The 21,987-nt window shown below is 35.9% G+C and overlaps 1 protein-coding gene across 2 annotated transcripts in view; it reads right to left on the reverse strand.

The window, feature by feature from the left end:
* Positions 1–21,987, reverse strand: part of ORC5 (origin recognition complex subunit 5) — a 100,583-nt gene that overhangs the window by 18,468 nt on the left and 60,128 nt on the right. Inside the window, exon 13 of one of the 2 annotated variants that reach the window (XM_053609551.1) lies at positions 2,698–2,810. The exons of the other annotated variant lie outside the window; for it this stretch is intronic. Coding sequence (XP_053465526.1) covers positions 2,698–2,810 — 113 coding nt within the window. The remainder of the gene's footprint in view (positions 1–2,697; positions 2,811–21,987) is intronic. 2 annotated transcript variants of the gene reach the window in all.

The raw sequence follows: 21,987 nt of genomic DNA on the forward strand, positions 1-21,987 counted from the left end.
AGCCTGAGACTAACAAAGGTCCTGGGGAGATGGAGGAGATGGAATCCAAAGCACAGGTGGAAGAATCCACTTGGACAGGAAGAGGAACCCCATCCCAATGAAAAACTAAGAAAGTCACACCCATGTAGGTAGTTGAAGGAATTCTTAACTGATGGTTTCAATTCTGTCCTGTGAAACAGAGTAAAAGCTGAACAGAGTGAACACAAATGTTAGGATTTGTGCTTTGAACAGTTAAGAATCTAGATGGAAAAGAAGTCTTGTGAAACATAAGCTCTATTTCTCAATACATGAAGTGGAATGGCTGGGAGGTTGGTGGAAGGTAATCATAAGGAGAAAAGGTCACAGAGCCAGACTATGTGAGTATCAAATATGCCCACATTTTTGTAAGAAGCTGGGGGCACCAATAGTATGTAAGGGACAACAAGAAGGAAGGATGGCACTAAAATGACCTCCAACCCTGCATGCTTGGTGTTTGAGAAAATAAATAGCTACCATTAGGGATAACTTCAGAGAATTTAGTATCCCCAGGAAAGAAGTAGATTTGAGTTAAGGAAATAAAGGACAGTATTAGAAGATGGAAGAGTATGGGAGGGAGGTTAAGACAGCAGAATAGTACAAAATGTTATGGAGATGAGGGAGTGACGTGGGCAGATGTGGGAAAAGGATGCTTATTCTTTGGATACTGCCCAGGGAAAGTAGGCGCCAGTAAGGAGAACAAAAGTAACAAAGTTACAGAGTTCCTAAGTTCTATGACAAAATTCTAGGTCTATGCGTCCTGCTTCCTTTTGAGGTGGTAAATGGAAGTGCACCCTCAGGGATGTGTTTAACATGCATCACTGTGATGCTATGGGCTAACGACAAATTCAGTCTAATGCAATGTGTATTCACATGAGATAGAGGGACTCACAAACCTCCATCCTGTACATCAGTATGGTGGCGTACAGCAAATTCGGAATAACAAAATTCCTGAAATACATAGGCTTCATCCCAAAGTTATGCCTTGGATAGATGCTCTTAGATACAGAGGTTGCAATATCATTGTTTTCAATGAAAGTTATTGATTTATGATCATACTGAATATGTTAAAAAAAGTTTCTGCTCATTTTTCTACGTAAAAATTTGCCTGGTTTTAGCATAATCAAACATAAAAAACTTCACTTCATGTTTTACAGCCTGTATGCCATCAAAATGTAGCAAATACCTATATCATAGCACTTTTAATTTTTTTTTTTTAGAGATGGGGGTCTTGCTCTGTCACCGAGGCTAGAGTGCAGTGACACCTAGAGTGCAATGACACATTCATAGTTGACTACAGCCAGTTCAAGTGATCTCCTGGGCTCAAGTAATCCTCCTGTCTTAGCCTTCCCGAGTAGCTGGGACTGTAAGTTTCTCTGCCACAATCACCTAATTAGAGATGAGGTTTCTGCTAAGTTGCCCAAGCTGGTCTCAAACTCTTGGCCTCAAGTAAGCACCCCCTGCATTGGCCTCCCAAGTGGGTGGGATTACATGAGTGAGCCACTGTGCCTGGCAGAACTTTTAATTCAGTCAACTTCAGGGCAGAGGCTGTGAACCTGTAGATCCTCATGAAACTGTAAAATTCATTACAGGAGCTTTGCAAAGCCATATTAAGCACTATTTTTAGGCTGAACAAATTTTGTCTCAGGTCTCTATATTAAGAATTTTGAAATACACATATGTACTTCATGATTAACTTTAAAAGGACGCTAGGATAGAGTTTTCATATTCAGAAAGTTTGGGAACCCAGTCTTAGGGGCTCCCTTGTTCAACCTACCAGTCTACACACGCATCACCTCTTTTACTACAGCCCTGACAGAATGTTTTCCAGCTGCAAGGAAATTGAAGTTATTTATTCATATAAATGGTTATTTATTCATATAAATGGTTTCAGCATTTTCCGTAACAGTTAAGTGTACCTCTTGGTGGGGAAACTCATTTTAAACAGCTCTCATTTTGACAAACATATTTTTCCTCCTTAGAACTTCTAACATTCTAGAATTACTCAGAATTAGTTTCACCCACTTTGCACATGACAGTCCCTGAAATCCTTGGACAGTTAACATGCCCTTCCAAAGGCTTTTCTCTCACATCCTGCCCTTCAGGCAATTGTGGGACACTGTTCTTTGCAGTACCACTCTCCTCATGTTCCTTTAGCATGTGCCTATCTCTCAATGCCCCTTTTAAAACTCTGAACACAGCACAGCACACCAGACTTGATTTGTTGATGGCAATACACAGAACTATTATATCCCTTGAACTAGACACTATATGTATACCAGAGTTACCTACGTCAGGATTTTTAAAGCCTTGTAAGTCAGCTAAAAAACTCTGGACATAAGCCAGGTCTGTCCCATCTTGTTTCAGTTCATATTAATTTTTTGCAGTGAATGGTCCACTAAATCCCACCTTGCTATATTACGGGACCATTAATTTAGTCTGTGAAAGTCTTTCAGAATCTCGATTTTTGCCATCTAATACAGTGGCTATTTCTCCCAATTTTATATCATTTGTATATTTGATGAGAGGGTTCACTCCACAGTGGAGCTTATTCACTGGCACTTATATGATCTTTTCTCGTTTAAGAAACTAATGACATTACATAGGAAGAACATTAATTTTTATATTTAGTGTATCATTCACATGCTTCAAGACACTTTACCATGATTCTTCCACTCGTACCTCGCAACAGCTCTAATGAAGTCTAGAGACACCGTGCATCTGTATTTTGGTCCATCAAGCTGATCATCATGGCCAACCTGGCTTAACAGCTGAAGGGTCACTAGAGAAGTAATCTAGAAAATGAGATTTTTTTATGAGAAACTATTTTAATGCTCATTTATTATGTGATGGCCTTGGTTTTAAAACATTTTATAGTGCCCTTGATAAGGATATATATATAGTTGAATCCACAAAAATACCTATACCATCTACAAAGAACATGACTACTTTGAAACTTACATACACAAATTTGCGCATATATTTAAAGTCCTAATTTAACAACTAAAATTAGTTGTTGAAGAGTCCTATTTTAACAACTGATTCAAACTAACACTCAGTCCTTAAGGATTCCACTAGAGAGAACTTTATTTCATTACTGCATTAAGATACATGACTGCTACACCTTAAAAACTACAAATAAAGCACACTCCTTCCCTATAATAAGCTAAAATTTTAGGGAGTTTTTGTCTAAATACCTCAGAATATAAAATCTATGCTCTCTTGGGAATCAATCAAATAAAATATGGATTTGGGTCTGTTCCAGAGCAGGTCACTGGTTAGATGAAAGATAAAAAGTGAATCCCTCAGATTTGGGCTTGGTCTTGATTTAGAATCTATCACTGATCAGGTGGTCAAAAAACACCAAAAAAATCAATACTTGTGAAAGCAAAAGTGTATTTTGATAAGTCAAAGTACAAAGTAACTTCACATTCATAAGGCCAACCAAAGTATTAAGTGCTTTGAAATCCAAGAAAGCAAGCTAATCCAAAATCTGAAACGGTTTAAGCAATTTATCGTCTTCTCCCAATTTTGTGTTTGTATCTCATGTACGCCACTAGGAAAAGAGACAGCAAGGGCAAGAAGAAAAGACCTGGAAGCTAGGTAATCTGCTGCTGCTCTCCAGGAATAGAAAGGACCAGTTTTCAGTTATACCGTCTGTAACACCTAACCATGGATCTTAGAAATTAAAATGAATTTGGAATTAATGTGTACTTTGCGAACGCTAAGTAACATTCTATGAATTAAAACAACAAAAAAAAGACAATAGTAGTGATTTGCTTGATACTAAGTACTCTACAAACATTATCTCATTTATTCCTCAGGACCCTACAAGGTGAACGTTATTATACTCATTTTACAGATGAGCCTTAGAAATGTTAAGTAATGTTTCCCGTATCGCAAAGCCAGTAACTTAGCAAGAATTGAAAACAAGAATCCATACTCATCATGCTATGCCTACATGTATTACACTACATTATAACCTTAAAGGGAAAACTGTTGTGCAGAGTTCTATCAACTGTCACTACATTATTAAAAATTAAAGGGTGAATAAAAGATAGATACCACAGTATTTTACACAGAGAAATACCACGTTAATAAATGATTTATTTCAATTAGAAAACTATTTTAATGCATCAAAATATGAAGCTCTGTGTTCAAAAGGCTAATTCATTATCACTAATTAGGCTACTTACTCCTTGAAACATTTTTTATAAATGGTCTCTGTGTGTCAGAGAAAGTGCATAATTTGCAGCTGTTTTGTGCTCTGCTACGTCTTGTTAGATAAAGCTTATTAGCTGTATTGTTCAAATCTTACATCTACTATTTTATTTATTTATTTATTGAGACAGAGCCTCAAGCTATCACCCTGGGTAGAGTGCCGTGGCATCACAGCTCACAGCAACCTCCAACTCCTGGGCTCAAGTGATTCTCCTGCCTCCACCTCCCAAGTAGCTGGGACTACAGGCATCCACCACAACGCCTGGCTATGTTTTGGTTGCAGCCGTCATTGTTGTTTGGCGAGCCTGGGCTGGATTCAAACCCACCAGCTCAGGTGTATGTGGTTGGCGCCTTAGTTACTTGAACCACAGGTACTGAGCCAGATAGCCACTATTTTTCAAATCAAAACTGAGAGTGGTATTATGGAAAGCAGGAAGATTTCTCAAAGAACGAAAAACAGATCTACCATTTGATCCAGCAATCTACTACTGGGTATCTACCCAAGAGTAAAGAAATCATTTTACCTGTTAAGTATGAATTTACCTGTCCCCTCCTCCCCCCTCTGACCTGCTGGATTTCCAATAAATGTAATTTCCATATGTGCACATAACTGTTGATCTGAAATAATAATAAAAAAAAGTTTCTGTCTCCTGGACACAGAAAAAAAGTTTCCTGTCTCCTAGAATACTACATTTATTCTGGAATTTTTTCTATAGCAATCCTAACTTTTGTAGCATTGCCTTAAAATTAAAATGAATTTTAAAAAACAAAATCATTGTATCAAAATGATACTTGCACTCCTGTTTACTACTGCACTATTCACAATAGCAAAGATATGGGATTGACCTAAGGGTCCTTCAACCACTGATTGACTAAAGATGTGGTATACGTATACCATGGAACACTACTTAGCCATAAAAAAGAATGAAATAATGTCTCTTGCAGCAACTTGGATGGAAGTGTAGGCCATTATTCTAAGTGAAGTAACTGGGGAATGAAGAATCATATACCTCATGTTCTCCCTTGCAAGTGGGAACTAAACAATGGGTACATACGGCCGTACAGAATGGAATAATAGACACCAGAAACTCCAGAATGTGGGAGGTTAGGAGGGGCATGAGGGATGGAAATTACGTATTGGGTACAACAAACACTATTCAGGTGGAGGATATACTCAAACACCAGACTTCACCACTACACTACATATCCATGTAACCAAACTGTATGCATCACCTAAATCTATTTTTTTTAAAACAGCCTGAGAGAACTATTAAAAGAATCTCATTATCACAGAGAATCTGTCTTCTTGTGTTTCTATTAGTTTTTGCTATATATTTTTGAAGCTATATTGTCAAGTGCACATAGACAACATTACTATGTTTTGCTGACAAATTAACATTTTGTTATTACATAATGATCATTTTCTTCTCCAGTAATGACTTTGGTGTATTTTTCAAATTTTGATATGTGTGCATCTATATCAGCATTCTTGTATTTGCTATGCCTTTTTCCTTACATTACTTTCATGATTTCATTTTCAAGTTTTATGTTTTCTTAACTTTAGACAGATCTCATGTAAACGACACATAGTAGGATTTTGTTTTTACAGTCAGACAACTCTGACCCTTCAGTTGGCCCTCATAATCCATTTTCCTGCATGCCTTTCACACTCCTTTCTTGTCTTTTATTGTACTGAATTAAAATATCTTCCCACCCCATTGTTCTATTTTACTACCTTGGAAATAATCATATTTTTGCTTTTAACTCTAACTTCCATTTTGATTGCATCTTTGGCTCCCAGGCTATTTTAGAAGTTTTTCTTAATTTTCAAGTTATAGAGTCTCTAGTTTTTTTGTCTTGTTTTGGGGTGATCACAGAATGCGCATACTAGCAATCCTTTGAAGTTTTGTCGAGGCAGCTGGGTTCCCTGGGAGAAAAGAAGGGTGCCTAGGAACCTGGGTGTCACGGTGACAGAGAGTGAAACTGACCATGGGGGCCACCCTTTTGCTCCAGGAATATCTGCAGTTGATAATAACTGAGCACAAGGCATGCCCACTAACTGGAATGCCTCCCTCCAGGCAAATGAAGTGGGGTTATCTCTCTCACTTATATAGGTATCTATATAATATACCCATTATACCTCTTGGCCTGCAAAGTCTAATATTTACCATGTGCCACTTTCTGAAAAAGTTTGCTGACTTCTGCATTAGAGATTATTAGGTCAAATGACTAATTTAACCAATGCAGCAACTAAGATGTTCAATGTCTTTTGCCCAAAGTTCAATGTCTTTTGCCCAACATCCATTTACTGGATGGTGCCAGAAATGCACCTGAGTAAGACTTAGATCTCCTAACTCCAGCTCTAAAAAAGGATATTTTTTAAGAGACAGGATCTAACTCTGTCACTGAGGCTGAGGCTGGAGTATAGTTAGTTGCATGATCATAGCTCCCTGCAGCCTTGAACTCCTGCCCTCAAGTGATTGTCCCATCTCAGCCTCCAGAGTAGCTGGAACTACAGGCACATGCCGCCATACTTGGCTGTTTTTTTTTTTTCCCTTTAGAGATAGGATCTCACTGCATTGCCAAGGCTGGTCTGGAATGCCTGGCCTCAAGCATTCCTCCTGCCTCAGCCTCTCAACGTGCTGGAATTACAGACACGAACAACCGTGCCCAGCCTAAAACTTCTGAAAAAATGTATCTAACTTGTGATCACAGCTAAGAGAACTCACATCATGTAAGGTCCATTATACTCTTGCCTAAAAAAGACTGTGCCAAAAGAATTGAGATGATCTGTAAAATAATCATAAAGGGAGAATTCACCAGCAGTATGCTTCCACCACCTAGACAAAGGACTCCTTGCCTATGAACTTGGAAATATGATACATGCCACAAGTTTCTGCTCCCCATGGAGGTGGAGCTATCTGGCAAACACTCAAGGTATTATGATCATCCAATTATCTCATTCTCACTCCCATCCCTGGGCCCATTCTGATTCCATGACTGATCTAACAGGTAAAATGATCTAATTTCAGAAGAGAGGGAGTGTAGTTTAAGAGAAAAAAAACCATTCAAAGTTAGGAAGGCCTATGAAAAACATTCAAAATTAGAGAAAGCTATCTTCTGTCTCTTACTACCAGTAGACTTCAGATTAGTCACTTAAAGAATTTGGGCCTCGATTTTCCAAACTAAAAATCATAGTAATAGTATATTAGCCATGCAAGGATGTTCTAAATATTTATAAGGTAACTAAAAATGAGCACCAAAAACCTGTTAGAACTGATACATGATTTTAGTAAAGGAGGATACAAAAATCAACTTACAAAAATCAGCTGCGTATCTATACACTAACAATAAACTATTCAAAAAGAAATTAAGAAAACAATCTCATATACAACAGCATTGAAAAGAATAAAATACTTAGAAATAAGTTTAGCCAAGGAGGTGAAAGGTTTATACACTGAAAACTATAAAACAGTGGTGAAAGAAATTCAAGAAAACATAAAGATATCCATGTTCATGGATTAGAAAAATTATTAAAATGTCCATAACTATCCAAAGCAATCTATAGAGTCAATGTAATCACCACCAAAATCCAACAGTATTTTCTACAAAAACAAAAAAAAATCCTGAAATTCGTATGGAACCACTAAAGACCTAAACAGCGAAAGCAATCTTGAGAAAGAGTAACAAAGCTGGAGGCACTACATGTCCCAATTTCAAACTATATTATAAAGCCATAGTAATCAACACAGTAGGGTACTACCCTGTTTCCTGTGTCTCATCCCTTCATAGTAAAGGTCTCAAGCAACTAATAAGACACTGTCTTATTTTAAGGTGTGCTCCCAAAGACGCGCTAGGTCTTATTTTCAGGGGACGTCTTATCTTTCCTATAAGTAGGTCTTATTTTCGGAGGATGTCTCATTTTCAGGGAAACAGGGTAGCATACGAACACAAATCAATGGAACAGAATAGAGAGCCCAGAAATAAAACCATGCACGTAAGGTCAATTAATTTTTGCACGAGTACCAAGAATACATAATGGGAAAAGGATAGTCTCCCAAATAAATGGCACTGGAGGCTGGGTACAGTATCTCACACATTTAATTCTAGACTTTGGGAGGCTGAGGCAGTAGGACTGCTTGAGGCCAGGAGTTCAAGACCAGCCTGAGCAAGAACAAGATTTCATCTCTACTAAAAAAAAATTTAAAAATTAGCCAGGAGTGGTGGCACATGCCTGTAATCCCTGCTACTCAGGAGGCCAAGGCAGAGCCCGGGAGTTTAAGAGTACAGTGAACTATGATGAGGCTACTGTACTCTATCCTGGGCAACAGAGCAAGACCCTGTCTCAAAAAATGAATGCATAACATTGGGAAAACTGGATATTCACTTGCAAAAGAATGAAATGTTGTCTATACTATACACAAAAATTAACTTGAAATAAACTAAAAAACTTAAATGTAAGACACAAAATCATAAGAGTCTAAAAGAAAATATAGGGAAAAAGGTCTTTGACAATAGTCTTGGCAATGATTTGCTGGACATGATATCAAAAACATTGGAAACAAAAGCAAAAATAAGAAATGGGCCTACATTAAATTCAACAGCTTCTGCACAGCAAAGTTAACAATCAATAAAATGACAAATAACCTATGCAATGGGATAAAAAAAAATCAAGTAAATAAATAGCAAAAGACGGTAACAGATTTAAACAAAATCCTATTTGCTATTACATTAAAGGTAAACTAAATGCTTCAAATAAAAGACAAAGATTGATCTACGTACTATTTAGCAGAAATACATGTAAAATAGAAGCATATAAGTTAAAGGTCAAAGACAGAATGAGATACATCAAGCAAATACCAACTAAAAAGAAAAATGATGAAGGTATGTTTATACCATACAAAACAGACTTAAAAGTGTTTTAAAGAAAAGTATACTTAATAATGATAAAATGCAGGAGAGCTCATCTCTCTTACAAGATTAGTTGCTTGAGACCTTTACTATGAAGGGATGAGACACAGAACAGGATGGGCAGCCAAGGAACGTCAAGTTCTTTGGTGTAGAGTAAGCGTTACTGAAAGTCAAGGTAAGACAAGTCTATGTCCTTCTCAGGTTAGAAATAGGAAGAAATCCATGAACAGAGTAGACCTGAAATTTTAATGAATAGGAAGATATACAGAAAAGAGTTTAATAGAGCCTCCCAAGGCAGAGTATCTTAACTTCAATTCTATTTTTCTATAAGGAATTCATTTACTAAAATAGGTTTATAATAGTCATTTGAAAACTAATACATTAAACTCCCTTTATTATTAAAGGCAGGTCTCCATACTACTTTTCTTTTCATATAGAAGAAAACATTAAATACCTTTTATTTTGCCACTGGCATTTCCTTATATTTCTTATAACTTTTACTTCCCTGTAATTCAAATACTCTCACATATTTAATCAGATTCTTTAATCCAAATTGGATGCTAAATTACTCGCTTACAATTTTACCACAGAAAAACATAAAATCTGTCTTTAATCCAGTTAAGACAAAAATACTTTCAGATACCTTGGTTTATTACTTTTACCACATCAATTATAATAAATGCCAAAGAAAAAAAGTTTAAACAAATAGGCCTCTGAAGTTGTTGTCATCTCTACAAGATTCCATGGATGAATCATATATATTGTGCAATGGATATAGTATCTCTTCTAGATGCAGCAGCCAAAAGGTATTTCCAAAATAGCAATAAGATGATTGTCCAGTTTTGCAGGGGGTTGGGGGAGGAGGAGAGTAGTTCTGATTTAGGAAAACCTAATACACTAAAAATCTAGAAATTGCTAAAGAAAACAATTAAGATATGATTATTCACATTTAAAAAAAATCATTTCATTGACTTTGTCATACAAAAATTACTCCAAAATTACATACAAACACATAGTTCAGGAGACCATCTGTTAAATAAAGCAGAGAACAAATGTACCAACAATGGAAAGATTCTTTCTCAGTTTATTAAAAAGTAAAACTGAGGGCAGCGCCTGTGGCTCAGTGAGTAGGGTGCCAGCCCCATATGCCGAGGGTGGCGGGTTCAAACCCAGCCCCGGCCAAACTGCAACAAAAAAATAGCCGGGCGTTGTGGCGCGCGCCTGTAGTCCCAGCTGCTCGGGAAGCTGAGGCAAGAGAATCGCGTAAGCCCAAGAGTTAGAGGTTGCTGTGAGCCGTGTGACACCAGGGCACTCTACCGAGGGCGGTACAGTGAGACTCTGTCTCTACAAAAAAAAAAAAAGTAAAACTGAAAAGATCAAGTAAAAATATTAATTTATGGGGTCAACATTCTCCATCTCAAACATACTAATGGAAAACTTTAGGAAGTGAGAACTTCTGGAAAATTACTTCTATACATACACAAATATAAGAATATTTACCTTCCTCTCTACTATCCAATCCTAAAATTATCTGATTTTTTACTTCCAATTGCAAATCCATGAAATTCTTGACCTACTCTAGGTACTGTGCATTCAAAGATGGACAGGATCACAGAAAATACTTATTTACTCCCTTGTTTAACTTTAAATGTTCATAACAAAATGATGAACCCTGATCTCCAGGCTTGTGTCAATACCTACATAGTCTGATACACTTAGTGTTTGTATGACAGACGTCTCTAGACAGCCAAGTTACTCAGATTCACAGTGGTGTTTCAGTTTAGTATGTGCACATGTGCATACACAAATAAAGCAGAAGTGGGACCAGAGTCTGTCTCGTCTAGCTGCTGATGACTCAGTGACAAACTTGTTACTCAGACAAGTCATTTTAGTTGTTAGGTCCCCAAATACAGAAAGTGATTTATAGTTAAGTTCTAGCAAAGGAGAATAAATTGGAATATTTTTCAGCTAATAAATCAATGCCTTAGAAGGATTAATCTTTGCTGGAGGAAAAAAAACTCTAAATAATAATGGTAAAATATACTTGAATATTCATTCCATAATCTTTTTTTTGCACTGTCTAAGGTGTAGAAGGCTTCTCATTCAATTGAATTCTGAATTACTCCAAAACATATTTCAGAAAAAAACACTAACAAAGAGTGTAGACAGAAGGTTAGAGAAAGATTAATACAAGAGAACTTCTAGTCCAGACAAGATGGCATACATTTACATGTGCTACTCTTCTCTGCTAAGTATGACTATAAACCCTGGAAATTTTAAAGGCAGAAAGTGGAAAGGTGGAAAGTGGACTGCTTGGGGACTGCAAGACTAGAGGAACACTAATAAAGGGAGTCTTTATTAATCTGCTGTTGGGAGTCTCCACCCAACAGCAGAAGGTAAACCAAGCCCAGCATCTCCCAACCCATAATCCAGCAACAGAAGGCTACCTAGGGATATTCGTTCATTCCTTCCCTGTATTGGAAGAGAGTCCTTGCCAAAATGAATTGGCAATTTCTATATATGGGAAAACTATCCTTTAGTAAAGAAGTAGAAATAAAACATAAACAAGGAAAAACCAAAGAATTTGTCACTAAGAGACCTACCTTTAACAAATGGCTAAAGGTCACATCCTAACAAAGATATTTGTACCAGAATGTTTATTGCAGCCCAATTCATAATTGGTAAGTCATGGAAGAAGCCCAAGTGCCCAGTGACCCACGAATGGATTAATAAATTGTGGTATATGTACACCATGAATATAATGCAGCCTTAAAGAAAGATGGAGACTTTACCTCTTTCATGTTTACATGGATGGAGCTGGAACATATTCTTCTTAGTAAAGTATCTCAAGAATGGAAGAAAAAGTATCCAATGTACTCAGCCCTACTATGAACCAATTTATAGTTTTCATATGAAAGCTATAACCCAATTATAGCTCCAAAAGAAGGGGAAGGGGGAGGGGGGAGGGGAAGGATGGGTGGAGGGAGGGTAATTGGTAAGACCACACCTACAGCGCATCTTACAAGGGTACATGTGAAATTTACTAAATGTAGAATATAAATGTCTTAACACAATAACTAAGAAAATGCCATGAAGGCTATGTTAACAAGTTTGATGAAAATATTTCAAATTATATTAAAACCAGCACATTGTACCCTACGATTGCATTAATGTACACAGCTATGATTTAATAAAAAAAATTAACATTGAACATTATAAATGCTTAATGCTTAGCAACTGTGACTAAATCAACCTATAACTGTTTCAAAAAAAAAAAAAAAAAAAGAATGGCTAAAGGAAGTTCTTTAAAAAATAAACAATGAAAAAAGGAAACTTGGACATCAAAAAAAAAAAAAAGGAACTGAAAGAGCAGATATATGGACTAATGTAATAGAATATGCCCTCATGAGTTTTCGAAAAGATATTTCATTAAAAGTTGTAATACAATGTGATACTCAAGACCGTATTTAAAAAATGAGAAAGTAAAATAGCCTAAATGGAAGTAAGGTTTCCATGCTTCAACTTAAGTGGTAAAACATTGATACCACTTATAAAACTAAACGTGTAATTACCATATTACCCAGCAATTATACACTTAGGCATTTATCCCAGAGGACCACATGTTCATACACAAACTTGTACATGTTATGTTCACAGTAGCTTTAATCATAATAGCCAAAAAACTGGAAAGAACCCACATGTCCCTCAATCTTCAATGAGTGAATGATTAAACTATGATTAAACTAAGCCATACCACAGTATACTACTCAGCAATGAAAAAGAATGAACTATTGATACATACAAAAAATTTGGATGAATCTCAGAGAAATTAATTATGCTAAATCAAAAAAAAAGCCAATTCCCAAATGTTACATACTACTGTGTATGATTCCGCTTATACAAAATTCCTGAAATGGCTCAGTGCCTGTAGCTCAACAGCTAGGGCCCACCACTGGAGCTGGCGGAATCCAGCCCACGCCTGCCAAACAATGACAACTACAACCAAAAAATAAAAATAGCCAGATGTGGCAGGTGCCTATAGTCCCAGCTACTTGGGAGGCTGAGGCAAGAGAATCACTTAAGCCCAAGAGTTTGAGGTTGCTGTAAGCTGTGACGCCACAGCACTCCACTGAGGGCGACAAAGTGAAACTCTGTCTCAAAAAAAAAAAAATTCCTGGCGGCGCCTGTGGCTCAATGAGTAGGGCGCCAGCCCCATATGCCGAGGGTGGTGGGTTCAAACCTGGCCCTGGACGAACTGCAACCAAAAAATAGCCGGGCGTTGTGGCGGGCGCCTGTAGTCCCAGCTGCTCGGGAGGCTGAGGCAAGAGAATTGCGTAAGCCCAAGAGTTAGAGGTTGCTGTGAGCCGTGTGACGCCACAGCACTCTACCCGAGGGCAATACAGTGAGACTCTGTCTCTACAAAAATAAATAAATAAATAAATAAATAAAAATAAAAAAAAAATTCCTGAAATGACAAAAATACAGAGGTAGAGATAAACAGTTTCCAGAATTGGGGAAGGAAAGGGAAGTCTATCAAGGGGCAACGGAAGGGATCCTTGTGATAACAAAACTGGTATGTTTCACTTTGGTGGTAGACAAATGAAACTATACATGGGATAAAATTTCATATAACCAAAAAATGCACAGATATATAAAAAAATGAATATACGTAGAAGTGGGAGAGATCAGTACATTGCGTTAATGTCAGTTTCCTGGTTGTGATAGTTCATTACAGTTTTACAAGATGTTACCACTAGGGGAAAAGTAGTAAAAGATACAAAGAAAGAGAAAGCCTATGTTATTTTTTTTATAACTGCATATGAATCTATAATTATCTCAAAAATAATTTAGTTAAAAAATAAAAACAGTGGTAAGTACTCAAAATATAGACAAGTTTTGGGAAAGAGCTTATAAACTGTCAGAATAGTACAGTTTATCCATAGTACCTATAAAGCTATACAAATACACTTCTCGGAAAAATAAAAACATTTTTTGATCCTTATTTTTTAAAAAGGAATTTTTTTAAAAACCCTCTTAATAAAACATGGCTTAAGGTGGAAAAAATCAAAGAATATTAATTATTTCAATAATGATATATCACTAAGGTGGGGTTTAAAACATTTCATTTATAGATTACAGATTTTTTCCTACTAACGGTGGATACTTAATAGTGACTGTGGCTCAGTCTCAGAATTTGTAGTTACCAGTTTCATACTGTGAGCTCATAAAGGTTGCCACAAACATATTACTAGTAAAGTTTACTACCTCCTCTATAGCACAGGAAGATTATAGCAAAACTATTATTATATAAACCTCAACCTGAGTTCTTACATTTTATTTTTTTTAATGGTAAAAGTTCTGTTTCTGTTTGTATGTTCTGGGGCTACAAAAGCTGAATGCACTTCAAATTTATTAAAAATCAAAATTTTCCAACATAAAAATAATTGCAAATAAAATTCTGAGCTAGCCCATTAGGATTGGAAACCTTAGAGATTAGTGCCTCATTTAACAGATGAGAATAAAGACATTCTAAAAGGATGATTGGCATTATCAGACCCTTAGTCTCTCCAACCAACTAGTTTCAAAATTACTTAATCCAAAAGCCCCAATGAAGAACAACACATCTGCTGCACTAGAGGTTTATGAGAACACATTTCAGAGTTGTAACAATTCATTTTAAATAAGCACTACATTTTAATATTTAATATAATAAAAACATTTAGCCAAACAATGCCTCACTTTGGGTGTTGATGAGTATTAGGTTTGCTGAGGCTAGTACTACTACTGGGAATAAAGGATTCGGTTATTAGTCTGTGTGCTTTTATGTTTTCTTTCACTGTCTTTCAAAATTCCTGAGCATGATGCATATATAAATTGGTATTTACTCCTTTTCTCAGGTTCTAGTAGAGGATAAGGACAAAACTTGAGGGAGTGAGGGGAAAAACAGCTATGGCAACTAATTAGTATTAGTGACCATGGGGAATTAGTGGAGTAAGGATTGGAATTTATTATTGCACTCAGGCTCTATGGCGGATGTCATGCTAAGCACTTTAATTTTTCCAGTCCTCACAATTCTCCCATGATTAGATACTATAGATACAACTCTTTTTTTTCCAGATAAGAAAACCAAGGTCACTGAGTTAACAGCAGTAAGGTTTGAGCAGAAGAGCACTAGGTTTGAGTATCATTTGAATCCAAAGCCATATTCCTTACATAATCCCAAAAAAGGAGCTGCAGAATGCAAGGAAGAGGTCACTTTGTTGATATAGATAAAGGAAAGTTCTATGGAAGAAGGAAAAGTGAGTAAAATGATAACTCTGGCAGAATTCCATGCTGCAAAGAGGTACTGTGAGTATGCTGGAGGTTAGAAACCCAGGAGAATAGGAACAGCAAGTGAAGCACAGAAAAAGTCTTAAATGAAATAAATTGTACAAGAAGGACAAAGAAGTAACTCAAAGTGTACAGGCACATGTCCTGTCCCAGAAAGAAAGAATAGCTTGGAAAGTAATAATCAACAATCCTGTGAACAAACTGTTAGATGTATGGGGTCTGATGTTACAAAAGTAACATACTAATGTGGCATTCATTTAACCACATAAGTTAACTTTTCATATGTCAGATTACATATTATATTAGACATAATATTATTAAGTCTCAATCTTTTAAAAGATAAATAATTTAAGGTGAAAGAGAAAAGCATAATTTCTTAAAATCTGAATTTATTAGAGAACACTGAAAATGGCATCCCAAAGCAAAGTTTCTTATAAATTTGTGGATTAAATACCATTTACAAAAACATTCACAACGCAAATCTTAATGGGTGATATACTAAAGTTGAGGAGAAATATTAAAATAAAAAGCAAAGGTAATGAAAAGGTCGTTCCTGAAACGCTAGAACCATTTTCAAGAAAAGTTATTTTAATTATTTAAGTAAATTTAAAAGTGGTGGGGAATTATCATTCCCCCTTCTGGGTTTCTATAACCTATGAAGACATATTCTTTTGCCAACAATGTTCAGATTTTAGAGGAGTATGTACTGTTTTCCACAGCTGCTTTCTTGTCTATTTTGTCAAGCTCAAAGTAAAATGAATAAAATTCAAGTGAATAGAATTCAAATGAATAGACCCTAGGGAGTAGATTTTCAAAGCCAGGATTTAGATTTCATGGTGGAAAATACAGAACAAAGTTTGTTGTTGCTTTTTTGTAAATTCTACTAAAAGTCAATGATTTTACCTCCAAGTTTTTAGTCACACAAACGTTATTTTTTCTCAAAGTAAAAATTCTGTTCTTTTGTCCTCAGTTTAATAAACAATCCTCCTTAAAAATCTGAAGCAGCCTACTATCACAGAGAATATGCATTTCCCTAGCTTTCATACATTAGTAGCATTTTCACATTATTTTATCTTAGCTTAAAATAATCTGATTAAAAAACCAAACTACGTATATTCTTTTTCCTTTGACCATCTCCTAGGTTATGACTGAGGCATACACAAAGAAAAATACAAAATGAAAACCTCCTTATATGTACAATATTTTTAGATTTATATCTTAAATGGGGTTATGCAAAATTTATTCAATCTTTGCTCTGTGCACTATTATGTTCTTTGTTCTCATCCATGTAGGGATGAGCTGATTATTTATGTCTTAACAATAGGAGTTCATGTACCACAGTGAGGATCTTTTTTTTTCCTAATCTGAGAGGCAGTCACTAACAAGCTTCAGCTGGAAAGGCTTGATGTAAAAACAGTGTGAACCTGTTCCTGGGCTAATAAACTGTTCTTTCTGCCAACAAAAGGAAATCAATTTACAACTGTAATTAATTTTTAACATGCTCATTATTGTTGTATTTTCATAGGTTGGGGTATATATCAATTGATTTGTGAAATACCCTATCCTGCTTGTTCTAGAGACCTTTACAATCTAAAACATATTAAATTATTTAAATAAACAAAATTAACATGTGAAATGTGTCTATGAGTTTCATACAACCTAGCAAGTACCACATATGATCTGACTGCAGGAGATGTGATGGTTCATGGCATATATCAAGAGAGTTCAACTGATATTTGTATACACACAAAGCAGAGGTGTGTCTTCAGAGCCAGCACAGAGGCAAATATTGTCAAAGCAGTTCAACTTTAAGTCACCACCATGAATTTTTGTCCTTCCCTCCAGAGGGTGGATTATCAGTTTCCAAATATGCTCGAACAAAAAGTGGCATGTATGTTTATACATAGATAAACTAAAGATAGCACTTCTAATCTGCAACTTTTTACATGCAAACCTTTAGTAACCAGGAAGACCGTAACTGCATCTTAGGAGAATGAGAAATCATTTGATGAGTAAATCTCACAATCATGGCATTGTGTGAGAGACTAAAAAAAATGAAAAAACAAGACTCATGCCTTCAAAGAAGTCAGGGTAGTAGAAGACAAACATATAAGATGATAATAACACAATATAAGTGCTATGGTAATGATATGTATAAACACGATTATCTGATTACAGAGAAGGAAATGAGCTAATAGGAAAAAAGGCAAGTGTAAATTCATTGAGAAATGGTATTTGGGGGATAGACCATGAAGCAATGAAAGAGAGCTCAGTGGTGGTATGGGTCAATACATGTGACAATACCAAACACGAAAAATCAGTTTGCTTTCAAAAAGGAAATAGCTTATCACAAATAGTTTATGTGGTATATAAAGAAAGTGGCAAAAATTGGGGACAGAATGTTAAGGGCCTTATCAGAAATGCTATGGAATTTGGTTCTGTAAATAATGTAATTAAAAAGTGTAACCAGAAAAGAAAAACCAAATTTATTTTTTTTAAGATTTATGCTGATAGCTGTATGGAAGATGAAAACAAAAAGTGTCTGGTAATAGGGAAACCAGATGGGAAGTTGGTGATGTAGTCTAAGAAATAATGAACCTATGGATTTAAGGCAATGGCAGTGGAGGTGAAAAGAAAGGAAAGGGTTAAGAGATATTTGTACTTAGAAAGAAAAATAGATTGGATTTGTTAACCAGCTGAGTGGAGGGGAAAAAGAGAAGATTCAGAGATAATTTCGTCATTTACCTAAGGTAAAAACTAGAAACTGTATATTATCTAATTTTGGGGTTTTTAGCACCTAACAATGTTAGACCATTATAGCATGAACTTAGACAAGGATGAATTAATAAATGACTAGTTTTGAAATCTAGGCAAGGCACAAAACTGAGGGAAAGGTTTAGAGAATGATCTAGTTTGGAGTATACCAGTGTTACATTTACAGAACATAAGCAATTCTGGTTTAGCAATGTGGGTGGAAAACTAGAGAATAAGGCGGTGATTTTCAACTGGTACACCACAGCACACTCGTATACTGTGAGAACATCTTAGATGTGACTTCAAAATTTTAAAGACCATTAATTAAATTATTTTCAAAGAAGTTCAAAGCACAGGAAGTATATTTCTTTATACTCATTTTTTTAATCAACATAATTTAAGTGTACTGCAGAAGTTTTAACTATAGGTTCAAGTGTGCCATGAGATTAAAAAAAAAAAAAAAGGTTGAAAAACACTGGAATAAGAGCTAGAATGGGATAGAGACAGAATTCAAATTCCTAATTGAAGCCAGGGGAATAGATAAGACAGTTCTCTGTAACCATAAGTCCCTTTCTTATTCTAAACTGTAGGGATGGGACCACTTTCTACACTAGGAATTCAACTCTCTAACATTTAGAGTGCCTGAAGGTGAAGGAGCAATCAGGTTCTAAATGCAGTTAACTTTCACTTAAGGGAGAGGACATGCTGATTCTTCAGCAGCAGTTACTGCGCTACTACCACTACATATGTCTATGGAGAGGCATGTATGACCAGTCTTCTCCAAAGAACTCCAGTCTCTTCGGTGCTGACAAGGAATCAAGACAATTTCTTTCTTTTCTATTTATTTTATTTTATTTTTTTTGAGACAGAGCCTCAAGCTTTGCTCTGGGTAGAGTGCAATGGCATCACAGCTCACAGCAACCTCCAACTCCTGGGCTCAAGCAATTCTCCTGCCTCCGTCTCCCAAGTAGCTAAGGGACTACAGGTGCCTGCCACAACGCCCAGATATTTTTTGGTTGCAGCCGTCATTTTTTGACTGGTGGACCCAGGCTGGATTCGAACCTCCCGCTTGAGCCACAGGCGCTAAGCTAAGACAATTTCTCAACAAAAACCCTGTTAAGCATTACCATTTTTTTTCTTTTTTTATATAAGTATTTTAAAATGTAGCACCCATTTCCACAATGACTTTTCCAAATCATTTATCTCCTAACCTGTTCTTATGAAAATTCTTTTTCGTTAAAACAATCTAGTCATATAGCTCTAATGTATGGATTTGCCTATATAGTCTCTATATGGAGTCTCTTAAATATGCCTTTCCAAGTTCATATCCACACAAACACTTTTGGGCTTTCAAAAAATGTGCCAAGTAAAATATAATTTATTGGTGTTAATATACTTTACTAAAAAATGTTAATAAAAGATAGACTTCCAGTATACTTACTGGAAGCAATACTGGATGTTGAGAAAGGTAGTTATAAGATACTGCCTGCAAAAGCAGAGTACTGATGTCTTATAAAAAAAGTGGAGGGCATAATTTATATGATTTTTTTAAATCCCTTAGGAAGTACTTTACATGTTACCCTTAAGTACTTGTTCTACTTTTCCAAAGTTGAGTAAAAATGCCAACACCAGATTTAGGGAAAGCAAGAAAAGAGTTAAGAGAAAACACTGTTCTTACGAATGAGAACAAGAAAAACAATCATTTACCCCTGGGCAGTGGAATAAAATATGCTGTGCTTTTTATAATTCTTGAATGATTAATATTAGTATTCCTTATAACAATGGTGCAGCTTGTGAAAATCACAGATCAACTTTATTATTTTCAAAAATGAAGCATCCCAAACAGTTTTGTAAAATATCTTCTGAAATAGGCACCTACTGCAGAGTGTTCTGATGGCAGAACAGTAATCTAGCCACACCAGGGGTAGTAGGAGATTTGAGAATCTTATTTACTGCACCAGTGGAGACTGAGCGTCATGGTAGTTGATGGTCTTAGCTGCTAGACAAGAGGCAGCCTCCATCAAATACCATCCCTGCTGACCTATTCATCAGCAAAGGAGGCATTTAAGTAAGCCTTCTTTAACCCTTTGAAATGGAATACCTAACAATCTCAGTTGTGGTTAAGCCAAAAAAAGAAAAAGGTAAGAAATTATTAGACTATTAGAAAATGTTAGCATTCAAGCTATTTTTTGCAATTTACATAATTTAACTTAATAACATTAAGTATTTCAGTTGTATATTACAGAAACACTGCAATGCTGGTATAAGACAGAGCACAGAGAAATCGCAAAGGAATAGCTCTTCACATTTCTCGTAGTCTAGTTGGTATCCGCAGAATTGTTTTAAAGGAAAAGTATCCCTTTTAGTCACAAGTTTAACATCTATCAAGACAATGTCCAGACTCAAATCACTTTACATAAATATCTTACAGTTAGATTTTAGAATGTTACACTTTGTTTACAAGGTTCAAATTCTAACCTAATCAATACATGCTCTATATAGTATTTCATCAACTATGATTTCTAGTGCTATGTGGTGAGCATGTAATGTAATTTTTGTAAAAATATGAATAGTACCATAATATGCAAATCAATTTTTTAAGGTAAAGTTTTATAATCATCAAGTCTTTATAAAATCAATATATGTGGTTAAAGTGCTTTTGGTTAAAAATCTATAAAAGCAGTTTGAAATGCTATATATTATAGAGTGATATAATGGATATAATTATAAATGAATATATATTATAAAGTATTTGCAACATAGCCATATAACTTTTTTTTTTTGAGACAGTCTCACTGTTGCCCCAGATGTAGTGCAGGTATACTTATTGAAAGCAGTAGTAGATTTTGACAGAGAGTTATAAAATACTGCCTGCAAAAGTAAAGTTTTGATGTACTGTTTTATAAAAACAAGTGGAGAGCATAATTTATACAATTTTTTATATCCCTTAGGCAGTATGTTATATGTCACCAGGATAGCTTATTGCAACCTCAGACTCCCAGGCTCCAGCAATCTTCCTGCCTCAGTCTCCTGAGTAGCTGAGACTATAGGCGTGCACCAAAACATCTATCTAAGTTTTTTGTATTTTGTATAGATAAGTTTTCACTATGTTGCCAGGCTGGTCTTGAACTCATGCCCTCAAGAGATCCTCATGCCTTGGCCTCCCAGAGTGCTAGGATTATAGGGGTGAGCCCCTACACACAGCCTACTTTTTAGAAAAGCCACTCAGACAGTTCCTAAGAGGCCATACACATACAGTGATTACTTTTCCAAAACTTTAGTTACAGGTCTCAACTGAGATTGTCTGATACCAATATCATAACTAAATTTAATTGGGTATTAACATAATTTAGTCATAAGTGTCAAACAATCACTGCTCCAAACATTTAAGCTTAAGGTATGTAAGAAGGAAAGAAGGAAACAATGAACAAGTGGATATGCTACCACTTGATAGAAGACACTTCAATATCAAAGTTATGAAATGTCAAGGACTACTGGCTATACACAATAGCTCATGTCTATAATCTTAGCCTTGGAGGCCAAAGCAGGTGGATTGCTTGAGGTCAGGTGCTTAAGATCAGCCCAAGTAATAGTAAGACCCAGTCTCTAGAAATAAAAAAATCAGCTGGGCATGGTGGCTTAGACCTGTAGTCCTAGATACTTGGGAGGCTGGAGTAGGAGGATTGCTTGAGGCCAGGAGTTCGAGGTTGTAGTAAGCTACAATGAGCCACTACACTCTAGCTGGGGCAATAGAGC

This window comes from Nycticebus coucang, chromosome 11, assembly GCF_027406575.1.
Source record: "Nycticebus coucang isolate mNycCou1 chromosome 11, mNycCou1.pri, whole genome shotgun sequence".
In the NCBI taxonomy this organism is placed as follows: Eukaryota; Metazoa; Chordata; class Mammalia; order Primates; family Lorisidae; genus Nycticebus; species Nycticebus coucang.